At 41.6% G+C, this 25,144-nt stretch overlaps 1 protein-coding gene across 2 annotated transcripts; it reads left to right on the forward strand.

The window, feature by feature from the left end:
• Positions 1-80: 80 nt before the first annotated feature.
• Positions 81-24,331, forward strand: top2b (DNA topoisomerase II beta). Of its 2 annotated transcripts, none has more exons than XM_085396770.1 (36): positions 81-604; positions 3,491-3,646; positions 4,368-4,458; positions 7,737-7,800; positions 8,232-8,377; positions 8,470-8,567; positions 10,418-10,630; positions 11,076-11,249; positions 11,340-11,441; positions 11,533-11,670; positions 11,777-11,915; positions 12,614-12,771; positions 12,918-13,043; positions 13,133-13,243; positions 13,442-13,547; positions 13,654-13,763; positions 13,869-13,961; positions 14,105-14,219; positions 14,402-14,523; positions 14,972-15,120; positions 15,256-15,487; positions 16,227-16,361; positions 16,459-16,659; positions 16,748-16,943; positions 17,033-17,124; positions 17,233-17,388; positions 17,496-17,579; positions 17,839-18,033; positions 18,216-18,342; positions 18,567-18,731; positions 19,276-19,495; positions 19,806-19,888; positions 20,516-20,608; positions 20,772-20,903; positions 20,980-21,065; positions 23,852-24,331. In XM_085396770.1, the coding sequence occupies exons 1-36, from the start codon at positions 563-565 to the stop codon at positions 24,014-24,016; spliced, it is 4,815 nt and encodes a 1,604-aa protein (XP_085252896.1). In that variant the 5' UTR covers positions 81-562; the 3' UTR covers positions 24,017-24,331. The 2 variants fall into 2 exon arrangements, with proteins under 2 accessions (XP_085252896.1, XP_085252897.1); XM_085396771.1 differs by having other exon boundaries at positions 20,775-20,903.
• Positions 24,332-25,144: the final 813 nt, after the last annotated feature.

Genomic DNA, 25,144 nt, shown 5'->3' on the forward strand with positions numbered 1-25,144 from the left:
GGGTTACTATAAATGGACCTGTCCTATTGGTTGAAACGCCGGTGCGTTTGAAAAGCTTACACCTGATTGGTCGGCATATCTACGAGACGGTTCGGCGTATATCTTGCAGATGGCGGAGCCGGACAGCGGTAGCTGCGGTTAGCTAATACAGGCTTTATGTGTAAATGCAAAGTGTTTAATTAAATCAATTTTCAGAGCGTTTCAGATAAACTGCGCTTTTATTATGTTTCATTTTCACGTGAAATTGTAAACCTATTTAATGCGTGACTTTTGTACAGTATTTATTTGAAAGCCTGTAGCCGGTTAGCATCTTTGTTGGAAGTTTAGGCCTACTGTGCCAGCGCTTGTCGATTTTAACAATAGCTGCGATACGCAATAATCGTCTGCCTGTTTCGTTGCATTTTTAAGAGTTATCTTTTAAACGACCCAAAAAAGACATGGGATATAGACTGGTCTGGGTGTGTTTTAGCAAGTAAGACATTTTGTTATGTAGACGGACTTTGACTTGGACGGGAACTAAGACCTTTTGCGAGCTAGAAAAAAATAACAATCACAAAGGAAGATGTCCAACGGCGCTACAGGAAGCGGGGATCTGGCTTGGATGGTAAGTTTGTTTGGCACACGAGTAACGAACTTGGCTTAAAAAAATATATATATATTTTTTAAGTAATAGCGCTATCGCAATACTTTACAATGTTGTTTCAACCCAAGGGCAGCGCGAACCTCGACTATTGCCTCTCGATGGCATTTAAATTTCATCGCCAGCCGGTGTATTTGTTCTGCTGGCTATTCATACAGTTGTTAAGGATGAGGCATCTACAGTCTGTTTTTAAATTCTAACTCGGGTACAAAGCAGTGAACTGGGTTGAGTCTTGTAGACGTGAAGGGCTGGGAGGTCAAACGCGACATTCATCCTTTTCTTTTTGTGCCCTGATGGTTCCTTGTTTATGTCTTCAAGCGAAAGTTGGAAGAAGCGTCTCATCGAGACTGGTTTACATGACTGTTTGTACCACTACATGTACGGCTAATACGTGATGAAAAATGCAGTTGGAGATGTATTGAAAATGATCACAAGTGCGAGCCAGCACAGCACTTCACACTACAGTTGTACGGTGATTCAGACCGCTCTCTGCCCTCCCTCAGTCTGACCTGTTCACACCGACCGTCTGGTGTGCAGCTACATTTAAACTTCTCTGCAGCATTAACATTGTTTTAATATCCGACTTTTGCTGTATGAGTACTACTGTAAGTAATACTGTAGTAACAGATTTGAACTAAAGTATTTAAAAATGCAGATGTTTACATGCGCTTCAAAAATCTTGTAACATAGCAGTTACCTGCTGTTGATACGAATAATTAGTTACTTCAAGCACTGCATTGACGAGGTGACTGTAATTAATGCTTTTCAAATCCAGGTCTGTGTGACACACTGTTTACATTCCGTACCATTAGACTTACTGTATGAGTATATTTTACTAATAGGCTGAACTTGAATCTTAGCATTTATGAAAGTGATCGGTGGTTATTATCTGTTGTTTAAGCCTGTGTAATTTATTAATTTGTTAAAACAAGGTGAATATTTTTTTCTGAGACCAACCCCCACCCCCTTGTTGTTGGGATTTCCTGCTTGTTAGTGTATGAGAATATATTTAGTAGAATATCATCAATTAATATGTATTAAAGCGTATATAATACTATGAGCATAGTTATATTTATCACTTCATGACCAAAACATATGATTATGAACTACAGACAGAAATTAAACTTTTGTCCTTTTGTTGTTTATTGTCATTAATTCACCACTACTATGAAAAAGTTGTAACAGACAACTTACAATTAAAACTTGGCTAATTGTTATTTTCATTTTATCTGTTACTAACAGTCTGTCACTAAAGCATCTGTTCTTAGTGTGCTTGCACCAACAAGGTGTTTAGCATCGAGATTTTAACAAAACATTTTGCATGTCTCGGTACATTGTGCAGGGTCAGCTTAAAAAGTTTAGCAAATTGGTGGAGAAAATAAAGGTTTCTGGAAGCCTCGTCAGAAATGCTCTCAGTGCAATGGTGGTTGTTAAGTAGAGGTTAAGATTATATCATATTATTTCAAGAAAATTAGAAATAATATTGCTGATGCTATGGAAAAATATACTGAAGTTGTTTTATTGATGTTTGGAGTTTGCAAAAAGAAACACAAGTGTGCGGCGATGAGCGAAATTATAGAGCACTAGAACTGATGAAGCATAATTCAAATATAAGCACACATTAGGTAGTTTGAGTATCGTTTTCCCCAGAAATGTTTACGTGAGAGTACAAAATAACAATTTAACACTTTGGTTTAACAGTAACTGAAATAACTTCAGAAATCATCAGGAATCTGCATAAATCGTCACATAATAAAAAGCACTTTACACAACTTGCCTCATTCACAAGAGCACTAGTTCTACTATAATTACTTTCTATCTAACTTACATTCTCCCATGGATGCATCAGAGAGCAACTTAGTAACTTGCCCAAGGATATTTGGCGTGCATACTGGAGCAGCCAGGAATCAAACCACCAACCTTTCAATAAGCAGATGACCTGCTCTGCTTCGTGAGCTACAGCCACCCTGAAGCTAATGTCAAGGTTGGAGCTTTTTAACCAGCAGCTTAAAGCTGCTTTTTCCACTATAACTGCATCAGTAATTTCCATCCACTATTTACTTATCTTGTCATACGCAGTGCAACTAGCGATTACACACCAATACTAGGCAGAGTCATTTGTTTACATTGGAGTCACACATCACCAGCTGCTAATATCTCCTCTTTTATAGCCTGGTTGTAGTCAAAGATGTGTTTTTGGCTCCAGGGGTGGAACATGTCTGTTGGTTCCTCGATCACAGAGAACGATTTTCTTGCATATTTTGAAAAGTGTCATGCTTTGCTGGAGGCTGTTGAAGTCGCTCTCTTTTTACGTGCTGATGCTTTCGTTGTGCCTGCTTGTGTTGGTATTTACCTACGAAGAGCGTATTGATCCCAAAGAAGAGGTTTGTAATGTCCTTCAAGAACCCTGGAGAATTCCTGAGGAATGCTTCAAGAAATTAAAAGAAAACTTAAGAGACTTAAGGCTGTGTTGAAGGATAAAGGAGATCATGCCAAATATTTCTAACTTGTTAGAATAAAAAAAAAGTAGAATTGCCTGATTACGCTGTGCTATCCCATCTATGTTTCCAGATGTTTCAGTACTTTTGCTGCACCTATTTTCCATCTGCCTAGTAAAACATAAAGAGATGAAATGTGACTCAAGACGTTTCGACAGTAATGTATGTTCAGTAAAACTTAAAGCTGGTATTTTTCACAACTTTCAAACTAAAAATAAAACATGTCGTTTGGAATAAAGATGGTGGATTAGACCCCTGCCCTCCAGTAACAATGAAATTAAGTTCTGTGTATATCCTGTGTGTCTCATACAGCAATAAATGAACTCACAACCAAAACCATTCTGTCTAACAGGAGGCTGCGAACGGCAGAGGGGATGCTGGAAAAATGGAAGGGGCCAAGAAAGGATCCAAGTTATCTGTGGAGCGAGTGTACCAGAAGAAGACCCAGCTAGAGCACATCCTCCTCCGTCCAGACACGTACATTGGTTCTGTTGAGCCAATCACCCAGGTGGGTCCCAGGAGACTGCCTTCTGCTGGTGGCTACAGAACTACTTGCAGTACAACTTCACTAGCATTTTACAAAGAGGGCTTCAAGCTTATTTTTGTGTCAGGAGTTTATAGAATAACGATCTTTATTTTAATTTTTTTCTGAAAATTATCTGCTAAAATGATTCTGTCTTCAGGTGAAAATCTGTTTGGCTAGAGTAGCACATTAATGGTTGCCTGTAAGTGTGTCGTAAGGATCTCTGCTCACAGTAAAAGTCCTTTGGTTTTGAACTGTCTCCCATCTTTGCTGTTGTGTGTAGTACAGAGCCCATTGTCCTTTGGCTGTGTCATTTAGGAAATGTGGGACAAATTATCTGTCTTTTGCAGATTATGTACCAAAATGTTTGCCCAGTTCAGAAGAGTTAATTGACAAGTTAACACAAGTCCCCTCTCAGGATCTTCCAAGACAGTCCTGGTGCCCAGTGAAATAATACATACAAACGTCTGTCCACCAGTATAGCTATAGTTTAAACCATTCACATTTTAATTAAAGGAATAATCAGTAACTGAATCTATAATTGAAAACCTGTTTTAATGGCCAAATTTAAATTCAGAATCCTATTCCTTCTGTTACTTCCTGAGACTGTTCTGATGAATATAACCTCAACATTCCTTAAACTTACTATTAGAATTTGATTATTGTCATTATTTTTAATGTGTTTTGTTTTTTGCAACTCTTCCAGCAAATGTGGGTTTTTGATGAAGAGATCGGGATGAACCAGAGAGAAATCACCTATGTTCCTGGACTGTACAAAATCTTTGATGAAATTCTTGGTGAGTGATTCCAAACTGTTCTCTAATAAGTGTGTGGAAAAATGTTTCTGCCCCTCGATTAAAGATTCAAATTGTTTAAGAAAACTTGTTAATGTGTGATTAGAAATTTGGATTATTTAGTTTAAAGATGTGTGTGCAGCTGGGCCGTCGTCATCTGGGCACATAGAAGATCTGTTGTTCAGTTTAAGAAAACACGAGTAAATCCCGAATATGTGTATGAAACATTTCAACATTTGTCTTTTACACACTATATGAGGCATTATCATTATAATGTTGGTATTATTCACTGAGTCAGGCTGTTGTTAGCACTGTTCTGTTAGCACCGTTAGCACTGGACTTGATGTGTACAGTATTTCTATGTGAGCCTATTTATGACCTATTCAAAGTCAAATGTGTTTGAGGTAGCACGCAGTCATAGCTGCGGCCTTAACTTTTTGATGATGATGTTTGCTAGTTCACCTTACATGCATTAATGTAATAACGTGGTTAGCCTACTCAACGTAAATTACACACGAACAACATTAAGCTACTCACGCAGAGAAGAACGGCTGCTGCTGCATCATCATCCTCATCATTTCTGCTACACTGGCAGGGCTAGGGGCCAGGACTCTCCTCTTTGGGTTTTTGGGGGATGTTGCTAACTCCGGGTCCAATAACAGGCACCACACCCGCAGTAGATGCGCTCGGTGTGAGGTCTCGCAGCAAGCTATCAAATACGGTGCATTTCCCGGCTTTTAAAAAAAGCGCTATGCGTCACCAGGTGTTTCATCAGATTCGAGGTGTTACTTCCTTTGCACAGTATCACAGTATCACCTTAAAGCACTTGTTGCTGCTGAGTTTGCATCTTTTGCTGTGAAGTACAGCCAGACTTTTGACCGCTTCGCCTTGGACATTGTTAAGGTTCACATAATTGAGGAAGGAGAGTACAAACAACCAGGTCCAGAAGATCTTGGTCAAACAATTGATTTTAATGAAATTTTAGCGCTGCTCTAAAAGAACGTACGTACCTGGGCCCGCCTACTATCCTTGGAAAGGTAAAATGATTGGCTAGAATCCAAAGTGTGTGACATCTCAGGAAAAAAAAGCACCGAAATGTGCACTGCTTTTCGGTCTGGTTACTACCGTTTATGTCAGAACCGATATCACTACCCATCCGTATTCACAGGTCAACGGACAGTGATAAAGACTTAATAATAAAATGTGCGACAATCACATCAGTTCAGGGAGGGGATACATTTAGGCTCACAGACTATGTAGAACAGTGCAAAGGCTTCCAAAATTCCAAGATAACCACTCCAGAGGTGTGCTTACACAGCGTGTTTTTCAGATTTTGTAAGGTCTGTAACTCTTGTATGAAATATTGTACTGCAAAAGAGATTAAACTGATTAAACTTGTGATATATCTCTTGAATTAAAAACTGCTAAATGAGAGAGGCTAAACCTGAACTCACCATACACCAAAGAAACAACTCATGTGTTTCTTTGGTGTATTAAGAGTTTTTTCATGTGCTTTGTGCAGAGGTGTTTTTTTCTGTTCTCAAACTGATCTCCCTGTTGGAGCTCAGTCTGGGGGGAGTTATTTTTTCTCCTTATCTTTCCTCGTGTGGTGCATTTTTCCATTGTTATACCTCTCTGACCTGTCTTCCCCATGTGATGCTTTGTGTAATGTATGTATGGTCGGAGGGTAAGATGGCGCCGCCATTGCGTGCAATAGGTCGGCAGCCTTATGAAATTTCCCCTTGTGGGACTAATAAAGGTATATCAAATCAAATCAAATAATTTTCATAATGGAGGGTTTTGTTCATCCCAAACTGGGTGTGACAGTGGACAGAGGCTTCCACTACAAACAACTAAAAACAATGTGAAAATGTGCTCCACACAGAAACACTGTTCTGGGTTTGTAGTCTGTGCTGTGTCTAACTATACTGGATGTGAAAGCATCAGGTAGTTGGTGCTCTCCATTAAAAAATGTACAACATTGTCCAAGTGACATTTTTCTCTTCCTTTCAGCTCTATCTGAAATGTGTCTGCTAACCACAAACTTTGTGTCTGTGGTTAGCAGACAGTCTGAAGACTGTTACTGTAAGAGAGGGTGGTCTTAAAGATAAAGTGAAGATTAAACCATGCCCCTACGTAAGATAAATAATTATTGATGTGAACTGTGAGTCGGTGAGCACGGAGTCCAAGGAAATGATGGATGACGGATGACGAACTGCAGATCTTGATTTCGCGGACGACATTGCGCTGCTCGGATCTACTCAACGCTTCATTCGCAATTTGACCGCCATACTGGAAAATGATCGGACTGCAGATCAGCACTGCCAAAAACAAAGTCATGCGGTTCGGTTATGCCAGAGCGAATACTCCGGTACTTGTTGGCCACCGCCCGCTTGATGAAGTCTATCAGTTCATGTATCTGGGCAGTGTGATAACACCGGACGGTGGCTCGGACAAGGACATTGCCTGTCGGCTCGGAAAAGCAGCATCGGCCATGCGTAACTTGAATCCGGTTTGGAGATCGACCACCAACTCAATATCATCCAAAGTCTGTTTGTTCAATACGATAGTCGTACCAGTGGCTATCTATGCGAGTGAAACATGGAAGTCGACGGCAACAATCACCCGACGATGAATGTTTTCCAACAGCGCGGCCTTCGACGGTTTCTCAAGATTTCATATCAAGATCGTGTTACCAACAAGGAGGTCCTTCAGTGCACTGCCTCACGACTGCTAGAGGACGTGGTATTGGAGCGATGATTTCGTTTCGCCGGTCACATTCTTCGCCAACATCCGGAATGACTACCAAAGATAGCCATGTCATGGAGACCCGCCCGGGGGTCACCGAGCCGTGGACGACTAAAACAGACGTGGGGACGGTCATTCATTGAGGACCTGAAAGCGGTCGATCTTTCATGGGACGAGGCTGAAGATGTGGCTGCAAACCAAGCTCGTTGGCAATCCCTTGCTGCCCAATGCGCCATCCGGTGTGGGGGGAACTAAGTCAAAGTAAAGTGAACTGTGATTTATGCAAAACTGCTGTAGTGGACTCCCAGGAATAAATCTGTGGAAATTGATATTTATAATGCCTCTGTCAAAGGTTTTGACCATGTCCGATTACTAAAAATCATCCCAAAATAGGTTTTTGAGATAAATTCTGAACACAAGCGTAAATCTTGCCGAAATAAAGTAAACTACAGCTCATAAGCCGTGGTAATGGACGGCTGCTGGGATACTTTTGTTCTTTCAACTTTGTGTTTTGATGTTTTGCTTGTTGACAGTCAATGCAGCTGACAACAAACAAAGGGACAAGAACATGACTGCCATCAAGATCACCATTGACCCGTGAGTACATCATTTTATATTTACCTCATTACATTAAAAATAATGCAGCTGATCTTAGGAAGCATGTATTTTTCTTTGAGCCAGTTTAAACAAGCTGCCTCCTGTGTCCTCCTGAAATTTATATCTGAGGCAGAGGAACTGGTTATGGGTCACTTTGTCAAACTGGGGAAGCTGAAAATGTTTTTTTTTGTATAAAACACTCTGGAAAGGTTACATATAAGTGTGGAATAATACATTTCACTTATAAAAGATAAAAGGATTCACACTCCTTTAGTGTCAATGTTGAAACAATATTTTTGCAGCCATTATTACAAGAAAGAAATACCACAGGGTTATGACGTACAGTGAAAAGTGTAATACATTTCCCTGATGATGAGGTCAACCCTGTGTCCACATTTATCCTGTATTTAAACTTTTTATACTGGTTTTAGTGAATCCAACACCATTTCCATTTGGAACAATGGTAAAGGAATACCTGTGGTGGAGCATAAAGACGAGAAGATGTACGTCCCAGCTCTCATTTTTGGCCACCTGCTCACCTCCAGCAACTATGACGACGAGGAAAAGAAGGTCACAGGTGAATGCAGACAGTCTGACATCACTCAGTTGTTATTGTGAATGCAGAAAAGTTACTGAAAGCAGCGTTGCTGACTGTTTGATTGGTTTCAGGTGGAAGGAATGGCTATGGTGCTAAACTCTGCAATATCTTTAGCACCAAGTTCACAGTGGAAACAGCATGTAAAGAGTACAGACACAGTTTCAAACAGGTGAGATAACTACAGCAGTACCTTTCATGCTTTATTACCACACATATATATTACTAATGTATATCCGGTTTCTGGGGTTTCATAGTAACCCTGTTGCATGTTTCATTATATTATCATTTCTCATTCTTTTGGATGAGAAACTTCACAAGTTGGTTTTGCAGATTTCTGATTTATTCATTTTTTTAACACGTCAACTTTTCTGACGATCAACATATAGACTTTGACACCACATTTGTATCTGTTAGGAGGCTGAGAGGTAATATTGGCGGCCGTCAGTATTTTTCCATCAAAGCTGCAAGTGCTGAACACGGCCCCAATTTTATAAACCTGTATATTTCTGAAGGTACTATTCACAGTGGTTCAGAAGCACTGAGTCAGTTCTCTTTCCTGTTCACGTGCCAAAACTGGAACATAATTAACATATGCCAGGGGTGAAATATAAAAAGTTACATTCAAATAATTTATAATTAGTACAAATAGTAATTGTTTTTATAGCCTTTTTATTAAGTGGTCCAATAATCAATTTTACGTAAGCTAGAGTATCATTATAGTAGTGTTTAAAATGAGGCTAGTGTATTTGCATTTGTGGAAATAAAATTGAGCTAAGATAGATTAGAAATACACTAAAGGTGTAAAGATAAAAGCACATAATGTTTACAAACATCAGAAGCAAAGGGACAAAGAACTGTGAGGTGTTTAAAACAAGGACGTTTATTTATCAAAAGCATTAATCAATCTGACATAACACTATTCACTATTTCACAATGAAAGTTCAACTTTAGTTCAACTTGTTCTTCATGTTTTTGGCCACCAGATGCCACCAAAGAGGGCCGTATTAAAAAGCTTTGAATAGTGAACCCCGTCTTTAACACAAGCTTCAGAAAGTTTCAGTTGGCCTCGTCACTGGAAACGATTGTATCTGCTGACTCCCAAGTCTTCCTGTAGCTCTCCACAGGTGCTCCTCAGCTCTTGGACAACGCTTCTGATAATTCTTTATATTCCTCTGTCTGAAACCTTGTGGGGAGCACCTGGCTGTGGACAGTTTATGGTGAAATGAGGATCTTTCCACTTCCAGATTATGGCCCCAACAGTGCTCCCTGGAACTTTCAGTAGTTTAAAAACTCTTCTGTAACCAATGCCATGAACAGGTTTTGCAACAATAAGGTTGTGAAGGTCTTAATTTTACCCATCACGAGATGTTTCTTGTGTTACATGTTGGCAATGAGACGTGTTTTTATTGGCCATCAGTTGGGACTGAACCAGCTGATAGTAATTTGCAGGACTGCTGTCTAATTAGTGACAGATTTCTGCTGGTGCCATGACTGTCCATGCCTTTTAACACCTCCCTTTCTTCATGTGTTCAACACCGTTTTCTGTGTTTCATTTCTCATTATTACATACAACTTAATTTAAGGACATCTGTGGTCACATGTGTGGATTGGATGGGTCGTTACAGACGTCTAGTGAGAATTTTCATTTCAGTAGCACTAATACATATATATATATATATATATATATATATATTTATTTATTTATTTGCCGCAAGGTCACAGTCACAGTCTTCCTTGTTTATAGACTAATATCTGAAATCTTGCCCACTGAAATCAGAGCTGTTTTCATATGATCATCATATGAAGTGATTCGGGTGAGAGGTGAAACATCTTTACAAACATAAAGAAGTCCACTTGTCTGGGTTTTACAAGCACAGTTATTAAGACACCAAATGTTTTCACATTAAGATTTTCAGGTTCACTCAATACAGCAAAGGGGGTCCAAGTTTAAGACTCCTGCACATGACCATGTCTAAATACCAGGTATGTGTATGTTATCATTTGCTTCATCCTCCTCAGACGTGGCAGAACAACATGACCAAAACCTCCGAGCCCAAGATTAAGTTTTTTGATGGAGATGACTTCACCTCTGTGACATTCCAGCCGGACCTGTCCAAGTTTAAGATGGAGAAACTGGACAAAGATATTGTAGCACTTCTTACCCGCAGAGCATATGATGTAGCTGGCTCCTGCAGGGGAGTTAAAGTGTCTCTGAACGGCAAAAAATTACCTGTAAGTCTCATTCTATGTCTTCCCTTATCGTGCCACACTAGCTAACCATAAAGTAGTCATTTGTTGTGTTCGTGTGTAAAGATTTGTCACTGTATATGTTTGCATAAATATAGCAAAAACTGTACCATTGAGTGTAAACATCAATGCTGAGCACTGAAGGTGAAATTAGTATGTGTTTTGAGTTAACGGGATGATAATGGGTGTGAATGTTTAATTTTAAAGAACATGGATGTATCAGACTCTGATCTTCACATCACGCCAGTTTGGATTGTTTAAATGAGAAGTGTAATTTTTGGAGTATAAGGACTTTATAGCCTCCTCAGTACGTGGTTCTTGTGTCGTGGCTACTTCTACCAAAGTTTGCTTGAAGCAAAATAAAGAGAACTTAATTGCCATGTTGAATATCACATTATATGTTCAATAACCCTTCTCTCTTTCACTGAAGGTTAACGGGTTCCGCAGCTATGTGGACCTGTATGTGAAGGACAAACTAGATGAGACAGGCGTGGCCCTGAAGGTGGTGCATGAAACGGTGAACGATCGCTGGGAGGTTTGCCTCACCATGAGCGAGAAAGGATTCCAACAAATCAGCTTTGTTAACAGCATTGCCACCACAAAGGTATCTGCATATGAGTAGTAAGCTGCAGAAGTGTAAATGGCTGTCAGAAGTAAAGAAAGTTCTTTTAACGCTGAGACATGTACGTTTTAGGGTGGCAGGCACATTGACTATGTGGTGGACCAGATTGTAGCCAAACTTATTGAGGTGGTGAAAAAGAAGAACAAGGCAGGAGTGTCAGTTAAACCCTTCCAGGTGACGTCACTGGGGTTCTTATTTATACATTGGTTTCAATTCACAGCTTCATGCTGAAAAACATTTAATCTTTCTGTCATTTGTACTTCAGGTGAAAAACCACATCTGGGTGTTTGTGAACGCACTGATTGAGAATCCATCATTTGACTCCCAGACAAAGGAGAACATGACACTCCAGACCAAGAGCTTTGGGTCCAAGTGCCTTCTGTCAGACAAGTTTATCAGGGCTGTAAGGACATTTCTCACTTCTTTTCAAGCCGTCACCATTGTTTGTACTTAATCTTTTCTCATGTAAAGTAGCTGGACTTCAAAGAAAAAACGTTTGTCACCTACAGGCAACCAACTGTGGGATTGTGGAGAGTATACTCAACTGGGTAAAGTTCAAAGCTCAGACACAGCTGAATAAAAAGTGTTCATCTGTGAAGCACAGCAAGATCAAAGGCATCCCGAAGCTAGATGATGCCAATGATGCCGGTATGTAACTAGTTTCATTCTTTATTCAAGTCTAAAATGAGGAATGTCCACAAGCAACTACCTCTTAATGAAATCTTACAGAAGAGAGTTGCATGGTGCACTGTTGGGTCTGATTGGGTCATAGCGATGTCATTTTCACAGTTTTCCTGAGACTCTACACTATGCAGTAAACCTGCTAAAAATATGCACTTCAGGTGGACTACAAGCAGAGAGAAAAACAATAATGCATGAAAATATATTTTAAAAATATTAGTCTATTATTAGACGAATTCTCAGTTAAAAAGAATTTGCCATGTCCGACTGTGCGGCATGGAGGTTCATCGCTTGTGGCTCTGCTGATGTGTTATTCAGACCCAGTTTGCGTTCACGCAGTAACAACTAAATTAAAAAAAAACAAATTGAATTGAAAACCATGTGATGGTAGCTGTGGAAAGGTGCCAAGTCCTGGAAAAAGAAATCAACACCTGTTTACAGCATCATAATCATCAAAATGAAAAGTGTGTCAGATGTGGAGTAAATATAAAATGTTAGCCTTCTGAATTACGTTTGTGTTTTTCTGAGTTTCCTCTTAGTCTGGGACCGGGTGCTTTTGCACATTATGCTGTGGAGCCACTCATTTGTTATAGCTGCAGGAAAAACTCAACACGAAGCTGCTCACTGCAGCTAACTTAGTAATCCTCTTCATATCTCCATCTTAGGTGGCAAACACTCCTCTGAATGCACACTTATCCTCACTGAGGGGGACTCGGCAAAGTCTCTGGCCGTCTCTGGACTGGGAGTCATTGGTCGGGATCGTTATGGAGTATTCCCGCTGAGAGGCAAGATCCTGAATGTGCGAGAGGCAACACACAAGCAGGTACGAGCCTGAGCAATAATGACATTTCACATGTAGGAAACAAAAGCAGGTGAAACAGACAAATGCCAGTTCATGTGATAACAGGACATTGACTCTGTTCTGTGTTTTCGTCCATTTGCTCATCGTTTCATCCATGTTGTCAACAGATCATGGAAAACGCCGAGATTAACAACATCATTAAGATCGTCGGGCTCCAATACAAGAAGAGTTACGACGACCCAGAGTCGCTGAGGTCCCTGCGCTACGGCAAGATCATGATCATGACAGATCAGGTGAGCGGCCTCACGGACACTCGCTCACAGTTCTGGTAGGACTCACAGCTGCTCAGAAAATAGCAGTAACTCTTCTCCTTGTGCACCAGGATCAAGACGGCTCCCATATCAAAGGTCTGCTCATCAACTTCTTCCATCACAACTGGCCTTCCCTGCTGAAACACACCTTCTTGGAGGAGTTCATCACACCCATTGTCAAAGTAAGGGAGGCACACCATTACCATTTTATTAAACCGATCAAGCAGCCTGAAACTTGAAAAATATGCAGGGTGATATTTGTGTGTTGGACTCAGATCATTCAGTCAATCACGTGTCTTGTTTTGCGTGTCGTGACAGCGGCGAATAGAGCGACTTGCAACACATTGTGATAAAGATTCCTCCTCATCATTTATTTCCAGGCTACTAAGAACAAACAAGAGCTGGCCTTCTACAGCATTCCAGAGTTTGACGAGTGGAAGAAACACACGGAAAATTATAAAACCTGGCATATAAAGTACTACAAAGGTTTGGCGTTTGAATCATTTCAGAAACGATTTTAGAGCGACTTTTGAAATCACACGTTTTTGTCTGAAAAATTGTTCATTATAAAAAGATCAATTTTTTGTTGCAGGTTTGGGAACAAGTACAAGCAAAGAAGCAAAGGAATACTTTGCTGACATGGAGAAACACCGGATCACATTCAGATACACTGGTGCTGAGGACGACGCTGCCATCACTCTGGTGAGCACGCCGTACTGCTGCTAGGACAAACAGACTATGAAAGCAGCCAGTAATTATAGCATACATTTGTGCTCAGGGTCTGTTCAATGTGCTACTTTGATTCAGGCCTTCAGTAAGAAGAAGACGGACGACAGGAAGGAGTGGCTCACTAACTTCATGGAGGACAGACGTCAGAGAAGGATGCACGGCCTGCCAGAGGTTTGTATGGAAGAAGCTTTCATTTGCGTGCTCCTCTCACAGAATCCTGCTAACTCAGCAATATTTGATTTGGGTGAAATGGAGAAAACATAGATGAGTTATTGCTCTTTTCTCCCCCTCCCCTCATCTTCCCCACCACCCAGCAATACCTGTATGGAACTCATGCCCGACACCTCTCCTACAATGACTTCATCAACAAAGAGCTGATTTTGTTCTCCAATTCTGACAATGAGAGATCGATCCCGTCTTTGGTTGATGGTTTGTACACTTCCTCCATCTTTTAACTGTTTGGGTTTTTTAGCCGAGTTTTCTTTTTCACAGTGAAAGCATCCCTAACATACCAACAAACACATAACGTCAGTATTTTATAAATGTATGCGAGGTATAATCAGCCCTGGATATTTCAGCTTTGTAAATGTTGGTGTTTGTGTTGCTTTTAGGTTTGAAGCCGGGTCAGAGAAAAGTGTTGTTTACCTGCTTGAAGAGGAATGACAAGAGGGAAGTGAAGGTCGCTCAGCTGGCTGGTTCAGTAGCAGAGATGTCTGCCTACCATCATGGAGAGGTGCAGTCAAATCATTAAGAACGTTATGAACCATCGTACGCAGCACAGCGTGACATTTCTGTCCACGCATCTCTGAGTTTCTAACTATAAACTGATACCCGGGAAAATACTCGCTGCTCCTTTTCAACACCACAGAGAGGATATTGACCCCATCCTAAAAAATGGCTGAGAAGAAAACGTGTTCATTTTCAACAAACTTCTCATTCTTAATAGAATTTTAATGGAAGATGGGTTTTTTTTAGTCTTGATGTTTTATTTATTGTACAGATTACACAGATACAATATAGTAAAATATATTTTCAAACCTACAAACAAACAAAGGATACACGGGAATATCTGAAAGCATATTAATAACAACTGAAACTTTTTAACCTTTAGATATTTACCCTGAGACTTTAACACTGCGACTACCCAAATTCATGTCTTTTTCTTTCGTTCGTGCTTCTAGCAAGCTCTCATGATGACCATAGTGAACCTGGCACAGAACTTTGTGGGCAGCAACAACGTGAACATCCTGCAGCCGCTGGGTCAGTTTGGTACTCGCATCAATGGAGGAAAAGATGCAGCCAGTCCTCGTTACATCTTCACCATGCTCAGGTACAAATGAGTCCTGCATGTCTTTTAATTCAAATGTATTTTTCTAAAAGGTTTCTCATCTGACACCTTTAGACAGAGTAAACATTTTTGGCTTCCACTGCATAATTTTCATAAATGTTGTCCAATTTCCCACAGTCCTCTTGCCAAGCTGTTGTTTCCAGCAGTGGATTCCAACCTACTAAAGTTTCTGTATGATGATAACCAGAAGGTGGAGCCAGAATGGTACATTCCCATCATTCCAATGGTGCTAGTGAATGGTGCCGAGGGCATCGGGACAGGCTGGGCCTGCAAGATTCCCAACTATGACCCCCGAGAGATTGTCAACAATATAAACAGAATGCTCAAGCATCAGGACCCACTGCCAATGGTAAACATTGTGAACAAATAAAAGCACGCCAAGTACGGAGACAGATGAAAGTATATTTTAAAGATGAAACTGCTGGTTCAGATTAGCACATCAGCTATATATCAAGCATATTTCCATATGTGCAGAGTTTAAAATGTCTTGTGGAATCTGGAGATGGCTGGAGCTGATTTGTACCACACACTTACTTTATATCACAAATCTTAGTAAAAGAAATTGACAAGTAGATAAGTCATAGTGTAAACTGCTTGTTCGCTCTACCTCTTAGCTGTTTACCTATACAGTGAAACTTGCCATATCTTAACTGATTGTAGTGGTTGAAGGTAGGTCGAAAGCAGCTTGATGTTTCTATGGTTCTGTCAGCCTCCCAAACAGGATCACAGGAGTGTCCACAGGGCACGTGCAGGAAGTGCCACAGAGTCCACCCCCCAGCTTGTTCACGGTTGTCAGCGGGGCACACGCACATGCTCATTCTGTGTCTAGAGGGCGACCGTGGTTCAGGGGGTTGGGAAGCTCATCTGTAACAGGGAGGTTGCTGGTTCGTTCCCCCAGCTCTCTGTCCTGGTCGTTGTGGGCCATGAGAGGGCATCAAATTATAGGATGGGTGCAGAGAGTCAGAGATGTGAACAAACAGTCCTCATCAGCGCGCTGTGCTTCTGATTTCCACAAACTGCTGTGGTTTGTTGCTTGAAGTGTAGATAAAGGCTTTAACCTCCCTGTCCTGATTTCCTTCTACCCACAGCTTCCTAGCTACAAAAACTTCAAAGGGATAATCCATGAACTGGGTCAGAACCAGTATCTGGTCAGTGGAGAGGTGTCAGTCATAGACAAGAACACCATTGAGATCACAGAGCTTCCTGTTCGGACTTGGACACAGGTACAGTCCAGGTTGTTTTCTCGAGAGTGTAAAGAGTCACAAATGATCTGGAATATATTTTTATGTCTGTCTGTATGTTTAACCGTTTTGTATGCAGGCGTACAAGGAGTCTGTGCTGGAGCCCATGTTGCAGGGCACTGACAAGACGCCAGCTCTCATCAACGATTACAAGGAATACCATACAGATGCTACAGTGAAGTTTGTGGTTCGCATGTCTGAGGAGAAGCTGGCCCAAGCAGAGGCAGCTGGCCTTCACAAAGTCTTTAAACTGCAGTCTAGTCTCACCTGTAACTCGATGGTAGATATTCCCCTGGTTTATCTTGCTCTGCTTTAACCACAGCTGTTGTCTTAGAACTGTTTCATTTTTTTAACTACACCATTCTCAGGTGTTGTTTGACCACATGGGCTGTCTGAAGAGGTACGATTCAGTCCAGGACATCCTGAAGGAGTTCTTTGAGCTCCGCCTGCACTATTACAAACTGAGGAAGGACTGGTTACTGGGCAACCTGGGCGCTGAAGCCGCCAAACTATCCAATCAAGCTCGCTTTGTACTCGAGAAAATCGAAGGGAAAATTGTAATCGGTAGGAACGCAGAAAATCCTCCAACACCCACGTGGCACACAGTACGGATTCCTTTTTTCTATCTCACCGTTTGTTTTTAACCCAACCAGAAAACAAGTCCAAGCGTGAACTCATCCGCATGCTGGTGCAGAAAGGCTTTGAATCTGATCCAGTTGCTGCCTGGACCAAGGCTCAGGAAAAGGTATCGCAGAGCTTCTAGAAATATTCACACATGATTGGTACTGAACACAAACACTGCAGGGAGAATCTCTACAACACACTATTTATTTTTCATGCTTTTATCCGCCAGTCTCAAGAAGAGGATTACAAGGACGGGAACGAGAGTGACGGTTCAGTGGACTCAGGGTCCACATCAGGCCCAAACTTCAACTATATCCTCAACATGCCTCTGTGGTGCCTGACCAAAGAGAAGGTGGACGAACTGCTTAAGCAGAGGGACCAAAAGGTATTCTATAGATCTCTTTACAGACTGACATCTGTCATCCTCACATGTAAGAATATGTAGACTATAACGTGTTGATTAACAGAGTGAATGTGCGTGTTTGTGTGCAGAGAGGAGAGCTGAATGACCTGCAGAAAAAGTCTCCAGAGGATCTGTGGAAGGAGGACTTGACGGTGTTCATCGAGGAGCTGGATGTAAGTTTGTTGTTGCCATTTATTGTTTTCTAAAGACGCACATCGTACGGGCAGGTGCAGAGCCGAACAATACAGAGGAGAAAGCATTCACCTGAAATGTGTTTGTCTTGTGTTGTTTAGGTCAGTAGATCCATAGAGTTTGAACTCTTGCAGCAACTGTCCTTTGTTTTTTTTGTGCAGGCTACTTTTGTCCAGAGTTATTTTATCTGGTAATCTGCTACATTTAAACCATGACTCATCTTTTTGTTCTGCCTCTCAGAATGTGGAAGCCCAGGAACGAGAGGAGCAGAGCATAGGCAAGGCCATCAAACTGGTGAAGGGTAAAGTGGGCAAGCCCAAAGTGAAGAAGATGAACCTGGAGGAAACTATGCCTTCACCGTTTGGCCGAAGGGTGGAGCCTCCAACGCAAGCAATTAAATCTGACGCAGCCAAAAAACTGATCAAAAAGAAGAAGGTAACCTTTGTGTTTCGGCTTCAAAGTTGACGTAGATTTCATGACAGCATTACTAGAACACAGTTACACAGGTGTCGTTCTCTTATAAAACCTAAAATACTTCCTGAGAAAAACAAATATGAGACTAAAACACTTTCATGTCCAAATAAAGGGAATAAAGGTTTGTTGCATTCTCCTCTCAGGGTGACTCAGACCCAGCACTGAAACTGGAGTTTGATGAGGATGGTTTGGGTGGTGAAGGCGGAGGTGGAGAAAACATGGCAGCCAAACCGAAAGCGCCACGAGTGAAGAAGGAGAAGAAGGAGCCCGGTCAGTGCAGAAATCATTCAGTTACACAGCGGTTAAGTCAGTGTGCTGCAGTGAAAATGACAAATCATGCTGTGTGATCTGGCCATGCATGGATGCTGTTTAACACTACAGGTTTCATCCCTGGTTGATGATTTACTGCAGTTTAAAAAGCACATCGAGGAGCTTCACTGTATTATGTGAACACTCCAACAGACAGGCTGGTAATCTTGTTCACTCTTATACAGGAGCTCCTAAAGTGAGAAAACCTCCTGCACCTAAAGGTACAGGTGCTCCTGCTAAAAAGGTAAAGAAGAGGAACCCATGGTCTGACGACGAGTCCAAGTCAGAGAGCGACCTAGAGGACAGCGAGCCCATCATTCCCAGAGAGACCAAGTCCCAGAGAGCATCGGGTACGGTTACAGTCACTGTGAACATTCACTGTCATCTCTCCGATCATCGTGTTCATTTCGTGTTCAGTGCAGAGCATAAATGCATTGTTAATGATGTCATTTATTTGTCTTTCTGTCATTAGCGAAGGAAACGGTTTAGACACCAAGAAAGTCTAAAGCAGCCTCTGGGTGGTTGATGGGATTTGTTTGAGTCAGACACAGAAAGAAAGTATTTATTAAATGTGCATTTCACTGCACCAAATGTGCAAAATGAAAATTCTCACACTGTGCATCATGCATTTATTTCCTTTTGTTTCTCTTTTAAATCCACTCAGTCTTTGCTTTATTCCCCCGTCTGCATCAGGTGGTTGCTTAGTGTGACTGGTTAGCGTTTCATTTCAATCCGAAGCCAGCTCCTTGATTTCAAACCACCCGGGGCTAAAAATATCACTCAGCTTCTGACAGGAGTCTGATGTAACTCAGCTAATTATTGTACATCAGAGTGGCATCAGAATCCCCGGCAGTTAGAATGTGGTTTCACACAGACCCTGCTTTCATCTTTCAGCTTCCAAACCAAAATACACATTTGATTTCTCGGAGGAGGAGGATGAGGAAGAGGCAGATGAAGAGGAGAACGCAGACGACGAGCCTCCTTCTTCTCCAGCGAGGTCGTTCAAAGACGACTTTGCTTTCCCTGGCGCTAAGGACCGCTATAATGACCATAATGATGACAATGAAGACGATGACAACGATGAAGCATACACGTCACCCAAACAAAAAGCCGTGTAAGGTTTAGGAATAGTTCACTACGTTCAATGCTACTTTCAGCACCTGGATTTCCACCATTCGTGTTCTTGCACCCACCACACACACACGTCTGTGATTCATATCTTGTGGGGAGATTTAATTGACGTGATGCTTTCCCTAGCCCCCTACCCTAAAGCTAACCCTGTCACTAAAACCACATTTTGAGTCTCAAAAATGCCTTCAAAGGGTTGTTGGTCCCCACGAAGATATGAACACACACACACAATCTCTCCCTTCTGACTTGGGCAGTATTTTACTGTTGAATATGTTTCTCCTCCCTCTCTGCAGTTCAGCGACTGCAGCTAAAAAGAAAGACGCAGCCAGCATCTTCTCATCCAAGGTAGCTGCGTCTGAAAAGAGCAATGAAAGCGGTGAGTATCACTTGGGAGTCTGTGTCTTTGAGAACACTCCAGACTGAAACAGATGGGGGGCTACAGCTTCAGATGATCACGCCTGTGCTATTGTTGTCAGTGAAGAACAGGAAACAGGCTTCAGTTAACACAAGCTCACCATAATTGGACAATAGAAGCTTGTAGGGGGGAACGAAACACTGCCAGGTCTGATGAGCCTCGATTTCTTCGACACAATTTGAACTGCAGGGTCAGAATTTGATGTAAACAACTCAAAACATCCTGCTAGCATCAGTGGTTCAGGGTGTTGGTGTTACGGTGTCACAATATGTTTTCTTTGGGTCTCTTACTATGATTTGAGGATCAACACAGACCAACTGAGCATGTTTCTGACCAGTTTATCCCATTATCTTCTGGTGGATGCTTTCAGCAGGATAGCATGCTGTTACAAAGCTGCAGTCATTTCAGGACGACGAGTTCACTGTACTCAAATGTCCTCTGTAGTCCCCCGATCTCTGTCTAGTAGAGCTCCTGTTGGGAGGTTTGACTAAAAGAAGTCTGGAGCAGATTTGGATGATATACAAACGGCCTGATCTCTCAGTGACCTGCAGACACAACAGCAGCTGAATGCTCATGTTTTTGTTGTAGACGAAGCAAAGTCTGACAGCGACAATGACAACAGCCCAGTGTTCACTTACTCCAGCAGCTCTGCATTTGACAAAGCATCTCCAGCAAAGAAAGGTCAGTATGTCCAGGAGAGAGCAGTGCACTCCTTACCACACAGTGACAGTCTGTTATGTTGTGTCAAGATGCTGCTGATGCGTCAAAGCAAAGGCTCAAATGTGCCACAGTTACTCACTCATGCACGTGCAGCATTTGAAAACCAGGTGTTTGTTTTCTGTAGCAGCTAAGAAGCCATCTGATGCAGCTCCTAAACCTAAGAAACCACCAGCACCAAAAGCAAAAAAACCCGATAAATCCATTTGGGACTCTGACTCTGATACTGGCTCTAAGAAACCAGCACCAGCTCTTAAAGGTAAGGCACAAAAAGAAGAAGAAGAAATGTAAAAAAGTCACAGTGCAGGTTGTGAGCTTTTGTTACCTTGTTGCAGGTAAAGGCCGGGGGAGGAAGAGGAAGGGCTCTGGCTCTGAGGACGAGTACAGCCCCATGAAGAAAATGTCAAAGCCTCCGGGGAGAGTAAGTGCATAGAGACGACATTTTACTGTGTGATTCTGGCAGGCGGGGCCAGGCTGAACTGGTGACCTGTCCAGGTCATGGTTGACTTTGACCTGGACAGGTCACCCCACTTGTGTTTTTTACACCATCAGCCAAAATGGACTACCAAGTTTGTGACTGTAGCAGTTCAAATTCATTACGTAAAATATCAGGCGAGTGTGAATCTGGGTGATCTCAACCTCAAGGTCAGAGATCATGTTTGCTGATAACTTGAAGAAGAGGTAGCATCGGAATTTCAGGCTCCGTCCACACGTACACGGGTATTTTTGAAAACAGATTTCCCGTTTTCGTTTTAAAAAATAATCCCGTCCACACATAAAGGCAGAAATGAAGGAAAACGCTGCTATGAACATGCCAAAGCAGCAGGTGGCGCTAGATTCCTAACCGTGCAGAAATGTTGGCCAATCAGAAGTCTAGAAGCAGAACCGAGTCGTATGTGTGGAGGGACAGTAACTGTGTGTATATGTAAGCATTTAAACACTGCAGAGAGTAGAATTAACAGTAACAGTATTGTAGAAATTCATTTCACCGAAACAATAACGTGGCGCACAGTGTGACGTCAAAAAAGGCGCACACCTTTGACGCTGCGTTTTCTGCATTTTTTTCCGTTTTTCTCGTCCACACTTAAATGCAAAAACGGAGTTTTAGAAAATATCCACCCTGCCCGGAGTTTTTAAAAATCTCCGTTTTCAGTGACCGAAAACGCCGTTTACGTGTGGACGAAAGGTGCAAACGCATAGAAAAATCTGCGTTTTCAAAAATACCCGGGTACGTGTGGACGTAGCCTCAAACTGACACCACACGTGTTTCTACCAAAGAAATCAGACAAGTGATGTCAAGGTCAGAGGTCGTGGTTTCTCAGTCTCGTGAATTTGATTACTTGAGAAGAAGGTGATGTAAGATGTTGATACCACAGGTGCATGAGAGGGACTGCTGGCCACCGCCAGTATTTATATAGAGAAAAACCCTAGAAGGGATTTTAGTATCCTCAGTGCTAAAGTCATCCAAGCACAGAGGCCTGAAGTGCTTCGCTGATATACTGTGGGAGGCTGTTTTATGTGCGTCCACCTTTGGACACATCTGTCTGAAGTTAACACACATAATGCAGTAGGGCTGAACGATTATGGAAAATAATCTAATTGCGATTTTTTGCCCCAATATTGCGATTGCGATGCGATATGCGATTATTTTTTAAGGTCTTTGTCTTCTGTATTATTAAACAAAGACAAGCAATACATCATATAGTATGGCCAATACTATATTACATTAATTTTAAACTGTTCTTTCCTGGAAGACAGACCTCTGTTATGATGACATGAGGTGATGCATGAATTGATGACTGACATTTTTATTTAACTTCTTCAATCACAACAGTATATTTGAACATACACAATAGTTTATTTTTAGCTTACAAACATCTGAGCATAAAGTGCTGACAAGGAACCCTGGTGTAAACATTAAAATGAAAGTCAGTACAATGTGCAGATTGCAGAAATATACATAAACAAAATCAGTGGCTTTACCACACTCAGTTTTTCGACATCTGTGAACTACTAGACTGTCATTCAATTAAAAAATAATATTAAATAAATAAAACTAATAAATAAAAAATACACACATCTTACTGATCTCTGCAGTCAGTAACATTACACATAAAGTGCAAACATAATAGCAATTGTATAAACACACACACAAACACGCCTTTAAAGTTTAAAGGCGTGAAATTGGACGGTCTAGTTCTGATTAGCGTCACCGCTGTCTCGGTGGAGTTTAATAAACTCGGCCGTCTGCTTCTTGCTATCTAAAATATAACCAGACACTGGTGTAAATTCTCGACTGTCTCATACTTCTGTTTTAATAAGTTTTCTGTTTGACGTTTAGTCAGCTGTGTGAAAACCAAGGAGGAACCCACCCGGGGGATTAATAAAGTTTTATTTTATCTAATCTAATAACTTTAATCTCAGCCAAACCGATTTACTCACGAACAAACAAAACACTGGAAAAAGCCCAACAATAACATTTTTAGGTTGTCTAAGTGACTTATATATTACGTTTAACCCGAGCAGCGAAACTCCGCGGTGATCTGAAAATGATGTGCCGGGAGTTGTGCCGTTCTCGGCCGCATCAGTAATCCTCGAGCTCCCGGCTAGCTGTCGAGCTGGTGGGTAGCAGACGCCTCTGAAAACGTCGAAGCACTTTTGCAAATATGGGATATCTTGATAAACCGAGCAGATATTTGATGTTTACACAACTACTTTCTCGCCTGAAAATATGTTAAAAGTTTATTTTGTGACCCAGAAAGATTAGTATGAGTAATTTTAAAACTTAGTAGCGGCCGCCATTGCTGGAAACTGGAGTTTGGCTGGGCCGCGCTATGAATTCTGGGATATGGTAGTAATTTGGACAGCCTTCGGCGCGTCGCTGTGACGTAATCGGTCTACAAATGCGGCCTCAGGAGGATGCAGCCCATGAATTTGGACATGTCCAGAGTATAATCGCAGCCTTTGCGGTTAGAAAATTGCACTTGATCATGTCGCGATATTATCGCAAATGCGATATATCGTTCAGCCCTATAATGCAGCCAGGGTGGAATAAATGAGAACTGTCATTTGAGTGAATTTTATTATGTTTCCTCTCTTCATTCATAACAAGTATCATGTAGTCGTGTTACGGTTTTGCTTCTTTAATAAAGCGTCCGAGTCTCGTGGTGACGTGAACGATTAACACGAGGGTTTGATTCTGTGCAGAAGCCTCAGAAACCTCCGTCAGACGACGAGGACGACAGCAACAGCAACAGCATGAGCGGCCTGAGCGCTCTGACCCGCGACCGGCCAGGCCGCGCCAAAAAGGAGGTGAAGTACTTCAACGAGTCGGAGAACGAGGAAGAAGACGACGACGACATGTTTGATTAAAGTAGCCCGCCGTCACACAAACGCCACCTGTATAGAAATCTGCCCTTCCTCCTCCTCTTCCAAACAGACTTTTGTACATTTCCTGTTACATTTTCTTTTCATTAATGGTGATGTTCAATGATTTTTAACGTGTAGATGTTTTACACTTGTTATTATTATACATATACAGGTTTCTTTTTTTATGCTCATTGAAACGTTCTGTATTTGTCTGAAGCAGCTTTTAGAAGTTTAGAATGCAGTGCTTTAGCACATTTTAATTGTTAAAATAATATGTACCTTTTGGAACATGAAGTTGAAAGTAAATGCTGAAATGTCCCCGAGTCTGCTGGTTTCATTCTTTTATTACTGAGCCGCTGCGTAAGAAGACAAACTGCTGATGTCAGTTTACACTGACGCTAACACATCTCAGTGCCTGCTCATTTTAATGGATACTTTATTGATCCCCATGGGGAAATTACTTGTTTTTCTCTGCATTTGACCCATTCACTCAGTGAAGCAGTGGGCAGCCCACTAAGCAGGCGCCCGGGGAGCAGTGTGTAGGGACGGTACCTTGCTCAGGGGTACCTCAGGGTAGCCGTTAAGTGGATTCGAACCGCCGACCTTCCGATCATGGGGCGACCACTTTACCTACTGAGCTATCCCTGCCTATCTGCCTTGTCTCCAGTGCACACAGTTCAGTGTGGACTGGTTTATACGACAATGAGAGGGACTCAGAACAGGAAAAGTATTAAATAATGTTTTAAATGAGTAATACGAGGCTTGCTTCATCTTTGTCCTTCAAGCATCTGCACACACCAGTGTTTAAAATAAATATATTTTATTACTTTGCCAGGACAGTTCATGGTAAAGTTAAACAGTATATGAACATAAAAAGTATATGTTAATGTACAAAGACAATATTTATGATGGGAAATGGAAACCAATCAAAGCTTAAATCTCAAAACTTTCCATGGTCGCCTTCAGCCTGCAGCACAGGCTGGATAAATGTACAACACATCCCACAGTAAACTGTGAGCATATCGTCTCATATTAACACAAATATACAAGACTGCATATCGTCTATTGTCTGATGGAAAAGGTGGTGAACTCGTCTGTCCTGGAGGGGTTCCTGGCAGACAAACACGACAG

The sequence above is a fragment of the Rhamphochromis longiceps genome, linkage group LG22 (genome assembly GCF_057381845.1).
Source record: "Rhamphochromis longiceps isolate RC_006_pf linkage group LG22, R_longiceps_female_GT1.1, whole genome shotgun sequence".
Taxonomy (NCBI): domain Eukaryota; kingdom Metazoa; phylum Chordata; class Actinopteri; order Cichliformes; family Cichlidae; genus Rhamphochromis; species Rhamphochromis longiceps.

Bases quoted from the DNA above. Each gene is read 5' to 3' on its own strand.
- top2b (XM_085396770.1), top strand. From the start codon at position 563: ATGTCCAACGGCGCTACAGGAAGCGGGGATCTGGCTTGGATG. The intron at 10,631-11,075 runs GTAAGTCTCATT...CTTTCACTGAAG, and splicing joins TGAACGGCAAAAAATTACCT to GTTAACGGGTTCCGCAGCTA. The intron at 11,916-12,613 runs GTATGTAACTAG...TCTCCATCTTAG, and splicing joins AGATGATGCCAATGATGCCG to GTGGCAAACACTCCTCTGAA.